This window comes from Dichomitus squalens (assembly GCF_000275845.1).
Source record: "Dichomitus squalens LYAD-421 SS1 unplaced genomic scaffold DICSQscaffold_44, whole genome shotgun sequence".
Classification (NCBI taxonomy): Eukaryota; Fungi; Basidiomycota; class Agaricomycetes; order Polyporales; family Polyporaceae; genus Dichomitus; species Dichomitus squalens.
Window position 1 is genome coordinate 218 of NW_006766926.1, and position 9229 is coordinate 9446.

General features: G+C 53.9%; 3 protein-coding genes across 3 annotated transcripts; 1 reads left to right on the top strand and 2 right to left on the bottom strand.

The window, feature by feature from the left end:
* The first annotated feature begins 784 nt into the window (after nucleotides 1–784).
* DICSQDRAFT_139665 (uncharacterized protein) lies at nucleotides 785–2978 on the top strand. The gene is made up of 6 exons (XM_007369087.1): nucleotides 785–963; nucleotides 1022–1196; nucleotides 1247–1297; nucleotides 1354–1865; nucleotides 1924–2170; nucleotides 2267–2978. The coding sequence occupies exons 1-6, from the start codon at nucleotides 790–792 to the stop codon at nucleotides 2905–2907; spliced, it is 1800 nt and encodes a 599-aa protein (XP_007369149.1). The 5' UTR covers nucleotides 785–789; the 3' UTR covers nucleotides 2908–2978.
* Nucleotides 2979–3703: 725 nt separating this feature from the next.
* Nucleotides 3704–6189, bottom strand: DICSQDRAFT_129086 (Aminomethyltransferase folate-binding domain-containing protein; the record flags this gene model as incomplete). The annotated part of the gene is made up of 10 exons (XM_007369088.1): nucleotides 3704–3795; nucleotides 4063–4146; nucleotides 4378–4419; nucleotides 4477–4528; nucleotides 4717–4795; nucleotides 4913–5113; nucleotides 5275–5341; nucleotides 5395–5487; nucleotides 5549–5636; nucleotides 6073–6189. 10 exons carry the CDS (start codon nucleotides 6187–6189, stop codon nucleotides 3704–3706), a joined length of 915 nt encoding a protein of 304 aa, XP_007369150.1.
* A 912-nt stretch (nucleotides 6190–7101) lies between these two features.
* On the bottom strand, nucleotides 7102–8737 carry DICSQDRAFT_156989 (uncharacterized protein). The gene is made up of 6 exons (XM_007369089.1): nucleotides 8491–8737; nucleotides 8251–8442; nucleotides 8012–8192; nucleotides 7783–7942; nucleotides 7553–7715; nucleotides 7102–7501 (listed from the first exon to the last, which is right to left on the bottom strand). Exons 1-6 carry the CDS (start codon nucleotides 8653–8655, stop codon nucleotides 7448–7450), a joined length of 915 nt encoding a protein of 304 aa, XP_007369151.1. The 5' UTR covers nucleotides 8656–8737; the 3' UTR covers nucleotides 7102–7447.
* Between the last annotated feature and the right edge of the window lie 492 nt (nucleotides 8738–9229).

Sequence of the window (9229 nt, forward strand, 5' to 3'; positions counted from 1 at the left end):
CCTTATCTCCTGTGCCGTCGGATAGACAGACGGCAAAGAGATAAGCACTTCCCGAAAGGGATGCACTAAGCAGAGTCCTGATGAGCTATAAAAGGCGAAACGGGACGGGACGTTGTAGCACACAACGCCCCCGTTGACTCAGCTCGCCTAACCCACCCTCAACCCTAACCGGTCGATCTCACCTCGCTTCGCTCGGTTTCGATCTCCCTCCCTAACCCTAACCCCTGGGATCATGGGCGCTAATCAGTCACGTGTGTTACCCTAGACCACCTTCCTGATTAGGTATCCACTGGGGTTAGGGGCCCCCCTGGGGTTAGGGGTTCCCTAGGGTTTAACCCCTGCATCCTAGGGTTTATTTTGCCCTAGGGTCGGCCCACCAGACGATATCCCATAACCCTCCGTCTCGCGAGGTGGTAACTGGCCAGAAGTGGGGGGGGGGGGCGCTTGCGGTTTCCGGAAATGGCAGGTCTCTTTCGAGCGCCGTGGCCATGCGAGACCATTATTTGCTTGGTTTGGTGATGAAAGTTGCCACGAAGATGTCGAGGCAACTTCGGGGTCCCCTGATTTATCTTCGTGGTCAACACGAAGAACCGGGCGCATAGTGACTCAAAAGCGCCCCAAAGCCAACGAATGGACAGATCCCCCAAGCTATCCCTGATAGATAACGAGCGACGATGTCTCCGCGCGGTCATAGCTACTCGTTGAGTGAGGCCGACACGGGCGCTTATATGATCTCTTGTTTGCCGTGGCCAGCGGCTCAGAATTTCAACTTGATCTCGAACCACGACCATGCCTGACGTCGACTACATATTCTTCTATCCTCATCCCGACGGTGCCTACGACATCGTCGTAACCGTTGCCGCTGCCGGTACCTTCCGCTTGAGCCATTTGTGGAAACTGGCCAGGGAACAGGAACCGAGTGTCGCTAGCCACCTTGGCGCAGCAAAATGCACGTTCTACGTTGTACGTCCATCGTTTTGGTCCGCCCCAAGCGGTCGTTTTATATCCCCCGCTCCCGTAGCCCTCAGATTTGTTGATCGAGCCGGGCACCACATTGCTCTCTCGCAGCCGACAATGGCTTCTGCAGCACCGTCAGGACGACGACAAGGTGGTCAGGCTTATCAAAGAGGTCCGTACAATTTTCCCTGATGGCCCATCTCCCGACTTGGTGCATTTTCTGGTTGTCACAGAAGAAGGTAAGCCCGCTACGTGGGTATCATCGCGGTCCGCCTCATACGTGCTCTAGTCCTAGAGAGTCTGGATGAACTGGGAACCCTCCAGGACAAGGCGCTCAGAGGTACGTCCGCCATTTGCGTGTCGACTCTAGTCCTCGTGTCGAAAATACCTCGCCAGAGTGTGAAAAGCGCACTGAGTCAATTCGGAACGATGTTCCCCGGCCCTCTGCTGGTGTCTCGGATTTTGCGGGCGTGCAAAACGTTATTGTCAAAAATGCCGACAAGTTTCATGCTGGGCGACCTGCCGGAAACTATGGTCCCCCTGCTTCCCTCTTCAACCATGCTTTGGGCCGGTTTGACTATCATCTGCGCCACCTGGACGATGACATCCCTGAGATTGATCCTCCTCCGGCACTCATCCGACTGGTGCATTCACTCATGGCAGCCGGGGCGCGCAGCTATCCAGATGCCCGAGTGGAGGCTATCAAGACTTCGCTCAGCGAGATTTTCGCTAAGGAGTTGCATTGGGAACCTTCCAAAACACTTTACGGCGTTGCCCCAGATGCTATCAGTGTGGACAACCCGCCCTTCGTTGTGGTGGAGGTGAAGAACGAGGTTGGTCTCAAAGGTGACGCCTCCCTACAAGCAGGACTATCGTACACGCACATCGCAACTGCACCTCAGTTCAAGGTTCGATCGTTCTACTATCTCCGTCATCGTCATGAGTCTGTATTGATGTGAAGTGTAGGCGTTACGGAGACGATCGAACTATCCTGCCATCCTCTGTGGTATCATGGGCAACCTGCTTGAAATCGGGGTTGCGATATATACCGACGGGACTTACTACAATTTGCTGTTGTCTGAGCGTCTGCACTTGGGATTCCACTCTGCGAAGAACGTTCTCCGTCTTTCTCGAGCATTCGCGGCCACTCGAAGCGCCATGTCTCACCTCACAGCGTTCTACAAACAACTCAACGCCGCCCCACCTCCCCAAGGTAGTATTGCTCATCTGTTCCCCTCGCCCTTACAGATCCCTTCCTACACTGATTTCGTACCGGCCCTCACCTTTACGCACCGGCTGACACCATCAGGCCAGGCTGTTTTATTGGCCAAAACCGAAAGAGAACGACAGTCGGGCATTTACCTCGCCACCATGCCCCGGATGTCTTCAAACGTCGGTGAGGATCGGATGGTGTCCTCGTCGTCTCGTGACGCACCTGCCGATAGCGTCGAGGTAGTCGTGAAGTTCACCGAGCGATATCATCCGGACGCGCACAAACTGCTTGCGGCCGGGCACCTAGCGCCAGCGCTGCACGCCTGTGTCCCGGTATACGGCGACTTATTCATGGTCGTGATGGACCGCGTCCACGGCACGATAGCCTGGGAACCAGCCACGCGGAACGAGCTCCTGCCACATCGCATCTACGAGGATGTCCGGCGTGCCATTGCGCTGCTCCACTCGCACGACCTCGTCTTCGGCGACCTCCGTACCCCGAACATCATGGTTGTCCCTGGCGGATCTGGCCCCGACGACGGACCTCAGGGTATGCTTATCGACTTTGACTGGGTCGGAACGCATGGTCGTAGTAGATATCCCGCTTCTTTGGACGAGGGTCTTCCGGACTGGGGGACAAGCGGTATCCAGCGACACGGGATCATGGACAAGGCACACGATAACGCGATGTTAGATCGGTTTGAGAAGCAATGCCATCCGGCCGGTGTACCAGTATAATACATTTTCGCCACCCTTCCTATTGTAGTTCATCCTCGTTTTGTCCACGCGAATCAATGGCATGTTGAAATTGCAAGCCATGGACGATACATTCCGTCGACCTCCGCACTATACGTAGCAACCTGCCGTCGAGAAGAGGGCGGTAGCCATGAATCGACGCTGTTCAATACAATAGCGCATAGTCAACTGAAGCCGTCATCTGTGTACTCGGCCAAAATAGCGTGCTCGGGACCGTCTTCCGTATTGAGTACTATTGAGTTCTGATCTTCATCCTTAAGGCTATTCCCAGCTTGGGGCGACAGAGGTGGTGGACATCTGCACTATCCAGTGCGCGATGGGGCGGATACGGGATCGTAATGAGTAGGCAGTAATTGGCCGTAGTGGCGAGCTCTCGCGTGGATTGTATATGGAGGAACCAGACGAGCCAGAAGCTTCGTAGTCGCCTAAATATTGTCGCCCCTCCTGCCCATGTTAGGCGCTGGCTCGTATGGCTCCAGTTCTGTACCAGTCCAACTTGGGGTTTCTCATAGACATCTGGCAAGAGCTGACCGTTCTACACGAGCTCGGTTTCGGACCAGCTCGACGTTACCTTCAACAGCCGCCACTGGTTGCAAAGACTCCATGAGCACTTTGTGGCTACTCGGAAGCAACTTCGTACCGCTACATACTGGATGCGTTACGAAGTCAACCACGACACACAACAGTTCGCGAATTAGCCACGAATTCACGATACGAATTTGTGGTTTTTCGATATTGATTCCTGATTTTCACGAACTTTTGGGCCCGTAGTGCTACATCATATGAAGGAAGCAAGGGGCGATAAATACGGCCAATAGCTGAAACAGTGGCCGCTATCAATCACGCGAATGACTATCTCGTCTAAGTCACCTACGCGAACAAAGATCATAGGGGTTGAAGCTACGGCTCAGAGACGCACGAAAGGCTCCTTCCGTGCCCGCGCATGTCAATTACCCTAGCGGTTTCTGTTTGTATACCTCGACGCTCTATATCATGCATCCCAACATCAACCATTCCTTGTCCAGGCCCAATGCAGTGTCGCCCCTTAGCCTCGATAGTACCTCGTCGGTACAAATGTCATTGTCGTCAGGACCGCTTTTCGCAGCGTGTTTCTGACATCTACCTCGACTTCCGTACCCTTCTTATGCCATCCGCTGTTGACATAGCCCATCGCAATGTTCTTCCCAAGCGAAGGCGAGGGTATGCCATATGTTACGGAACCTGTATGCGAGTCGTCAGCACGAACAAGGAGGCATCTAGTGAGCTCAGCTTTTTGTCCGTTGCTAGATGGCACAAATATCTTCGCACTCTCTATGTAAAAGCGATACCGTACGTTTAGCGCGAACTTAACAGAGGAAGAATAACAGATGATCTCACGCCAGGCAGGAGCACCGTCAACTATCATACCAACTCGCCTCCTTGGAGGACCCTCTCTCAAATGTTTCCTCACACCGTCCGCGCCGATGAACTGGCCATTCTCCCGCCTTTCCTTGCCTATAAGAGCGGGTCGAGATGTAGCCTATGAGAAGCCGGAGGATGGGTTTTGCTTACCGATGACCCACGTCAAACCGGCTTCCACGGGTGTCGTGTCCTCGTCGAGATCCTGCCCATACAAGCACATAGCTGCCTCGAGACGCAGACTGTCTCGCGCACCAAGACCAGTGAGCTGAACGGGTGGCTTCGAGAGTTACTGCGCCACCTCGACCGTTTGCGTAGGCGGTAGCGGGGCAGCATCACCAATGATATAGGTGTTTGACGAAGGTCCAGAAATTCTCAGCGATAGATGCATACCTCGAAACCGTCCTCGCCCGTGTATCCGCCTCGCGCAACGTGTAGGTTAAAGCCTTCGATCGGGACGAACGCGCTCCGCCTGAATGTGAGTTCGCGTAGGTCAAACGAAGTCAAGCCCTGCAGGTACTGCGCTGCCTCTGGTCCTAAAGTAGATGTCATACATCAGAGCGCTGCAAGCCTCAATTGCGGATGCGACATGCCTTGAAGCGCAAGCAGGCCCCAATCCTCAAGCACTTCATGCTCGACCTTTCCCTCCGCCTTTGCCTTCTCGCTAGTATTCCATTCTTCCAGCCTCTCCTTAAACCAGGCGAGGTCACGGTCACGGCGGCCGGCGTTTGTCACGACGTAGAACGCGTCGTCCGCGTGCTTGGTGATCACAGTATCGTCGATAATGCCGCTGCGCTCGTCGAGGGGCACAGAGAAGGTAAAAGTATAAGGTGCGAGAGACTTGAGGGATGAGGGTGTGAGCCATTCGAGGAATGCGGTTACAGTGGGTCAGCGGAAACTAGTCGAGAACATTAATCACGGATCGCAGGACGTCGGAACGGAGGGCCGTACTTTGACTGCACCATGTGCCCGACGTCGAACAGTCCGACAGAATTACGGACATGGTGATGACTCGCAACTACAGGAGGCGTGATTTTTACAAGACTTGAAAGAGTGACATGCGAGACGCACCTGCCCCTCCATTACCGTAGGAAAGCGGCATGGAGTACCCTGCGAAGGGGACCATCTTCGCGTCATTTGAGACATGGAAGTCGTACAGTCTTCCTAAGCTGCGCCTCATCCGGTCAGTCATTTGAGCCATACACGCAGGTTGTGGGCCACATACCGGAGTGTCTGCTGAGGTCGCCATCCATTGCACACTCGAGATATGACGGCCGCTTCGCGCGCCCGAGCCTGCGCGCGACAGGGCACATCTGGATAGGATGGTGTGAGGCCTGAGACGCATTTCGGAGGAGGCCCAAGACGAGCGGTTGGAAATAAGGAAAGTGGTGTGTGGGGTGGTTGGACGACGGGCTTGCCAGGCGGAGGCACTCTTGAGCGCGTCTATCTGATCTCTCCTTGCATCCCATGTTTGCAACTACGGATTACTTGAATCGATTACATAGATGGAGCTCGACGCGATGCCATCCCGTTGAATTCGAGGGCGGACTGGAGCTTGATGCGCCCCTTGGGAGAGTCGGTCTTAGCATAAGCCTCCTCGGCGGCATTAAGGCCGTTGACGTAGGTCTGATGGTGCTTCTTGTGGTGAAGCTCCATGATCTGACCCGAAATGTGCGGCTCGAGAACCTGTGCGCGGGATATCAATCAGGACGAGCGGAGGGTATTGATGATAGGAAGACGGGCACGTACATTATATGGATAGTCGAGCTTGGGAAGGGTGTGCACACCACGCGACGTAGTTGGAACACGCGCGACGGGACGGCTAGCACGGACAGCAAAGCGAGCGGTGGTGGTGAGCACGGACATGGTGAACACTGATCAAGACGAACGAGGCGTCGAGGAGGGGAATATACCTATATTGAGCGTATGCTCACTGCAACAGTCACACAACAGACGTCATCGCTCGCCACGTGTGCGCTGTTCGCGGTTGTTCCGCCTCGGACTTGGTCGAACCGCTACCCCCACATCATCCTCTTCAATAACCTGCAACACCTGCAACACAGCCGCGAGTGTCTGCTCAGAAGAGTACCTTTATTGTCCACGCCCCTGCTTATCAACCATAGAACGGACGGACCGGTCAAGACGCGCCCTGCCGTATGTTCTCCGAATGCCAAACGAAGTCTCCAGACGAGTCCGTCGAGCTAGCCTGCGGCCATAAGATTGTGGGACCTGACGCGCATCCATAGTGTTTAGCGGCAGCGGCCTGACGCGATTGTGACTCACATATCGTAATTCAGACAGAGTGCTAGCTTACAGTAACTCAGCGACTACCCATCGCGTGCCCTTCGGTGTCCCTTGGAGTTTCCAGCCGAGTCTCCGTGCTGTAGGAAGGATGCGGTCATAATCATGTTTACTGCAATCTCCTTGTGAATGCGAAGCTTCATGGTTAACGCGCTCCGTGTTTACTGAGTTGGGGAAAGCGGGGACATACAGAGGTAGTTTTCGGCGACAAAGGCGATGGACTCGTCCGTCGGTAACCAGGTAGCGTACACAGTCACGGGCAGGTGCGAAGGCTAGGGCGGGTCTCCTTGGTAGCAAATCCGTGCACGTAGTAGTTGCCGAAGCTCGCATGCCGCTATTGCTACTGAGCGTGAGCGACGAACTATCAAGTGTAGGATCTTGCGGCGAATATGCCGATAAGGACGGCGAGAGTAGCGAGACAAAGAGCAAGCCATCTCAGAGACGCTGGTCGCTTTTTCAGAGCGCGGAAGGAGAAGGAAGGTTACATCGGAATGAAACACGGACAGTACGATGATGGGAGAATATACTTTGCGACCGCTACTGCCCACTACGAGGTCGCCCTCCCTCGTAAGTGAACAGCATGGCCAGCCGCGTGAAACCAGTGATGAAGCTGCCGAGCGAAGAGGAGAGAGCGTAGCTGAGCAAACACATATGCGAGAAGAAGAGGACGAGATCTCCAGCCCTACTACGGCTGCGAGACCCTGTAGCGCCGACTGGACAACTCGCAGCTCAAGCGCTTCGGGCGATACATTACGCACCGATGACTGCTTGCAAACGTACAAACATAGAGCTCCTTGACAACAACTATCCATAGCCGAGACCGCTAATCGGTTATCTGGAAATATTCAAACGGATCATACACTCCCGTGTTCTCGACCTATTGCACGGACCGTCAGATTGCATCCTGAAGATCAAGTCAAGCACGCACCCAGTCAATAATAACTCCAAGAATCCAGTCGAGATTGGACAAGTCGTCGTTGATCTGGTAAACTTCAGTCCTAGCGTAGTAACTCGCTTGTTCGCCTCGCTTGTAGGCGAAAAAGATCCAGTGCTCGCCCGTAGTGGCAGCGCCACGCATGACCTCTTCGCCTCTTTTGACGAGGTCGTCCACGACCAATCAGCACATGACAGATTGTGACATGGGGTCATTCTACTCACCCAGATTGGCGACACCACGACGCCATGGCTAGAATACACTGCGGAACGCCATTCTCGAGCTGTTGGAAGGTTTTCGCCTCGAAGATATTCACAGACCCTAACTTCCTGAAGGTCGCATCGTCCAACGCATCCATGGGCGTGCGCAAGATCCGTGTGTGGGCTACGCAATAGAATAAGCGGCGTCAGCTAACACCAGATCTTAGCATTCAGAGGAACATTCTCATCTGACATTTCGTGGGGTACTTAGCGAGAATGTAATCAACGATTCCCCCGAAGCTGCGCTTCTCGTGCAGCTTCACCGAACGGATTGGGTACTCAGTGAGAATATACATACGCTCCACGTCATTGCTGAGGACGGTGGCCAGGCGAAGTAGGATGATGTCTGTGAGGATACGACAACCGGCCTCAGTCTAATGTATAAGTTTCACGGTAAGCAACAGGCTGCAGACTGAATACGCTGATGCTCACCGATCGGGAAACGTGGCCAAAGACAACCTTGATCAATTGTTTGGTCGCCTCGAGTGTTAGGAAGTTATCTTCGACCTCCACGGCGCCGCGCTCGCAAGCTTTCTCCTTACCGTCGGACTTGAAATCGAGCCAGAGAGCGTACACCTTCATCTCTCGTAGGTCCTGAGCGGTGACGCTGGACAACGCCGTATGCTGACGAGAATGAGAAGAAGAAAGAGGATAAACTGATGCGGAACGAACCGGTATATGAGATATCTTCGCGGTGAGGGATTGAGCGAGTTGCATCACTTCTAGGGACTCCGTATCCTCCGGATCCAACTTTCCGGTAAACTGCTCAATGGCATCCAACATTAACCGAGAGTCTGCAGCAGAGAAGTCGGAAATCTTGCGCTTCTTTGCAGGCATGATGAAATCGATAGACAGGATAAGAGGCGAGGAATGCAAACGCAGGGTCCGTCAATCGAGGTCGGCTGGGTGGCGGCTCAGGCCAGGCTGACGAAGAAGGGGCTGAGACGTCTCCTGAGAGGACAAGGTCTGGAACCCAGTGAGAACGTGCCCGATTCGGGTCGAATTCGGTCGAATTCGATCGTATGTAGTCGTGCAACCCGAAGTTTTACGACCATCCGGACTATATACGACGGCTGTCGTATTCGGCGGTATAAGGTAGTCTGAAGGACCCAGTAGAATACGACTGCTGTCGATTAGAGTCGTCGGCGGCTGTCAGCAATTGGTTGCAGTAGAGCGATATCGGGTCTATTCGTTTACTAGATTCGAGCACGCTATTGGATGATATGGGTGGAAAAAACGGTATTCCATCGTATAGGATTGTATTACTACATGGTATGATACAGCTACTGTTGGGCGCATTTGAAATCTGTGAACGCTACTTCGCTGGGACACATGCTAAGGAGAGTCGAGAGTGAGAAGAGGATGCTTCAGCGCGCACATATGTAGTCATGAGGCACAGAACCAAACATCA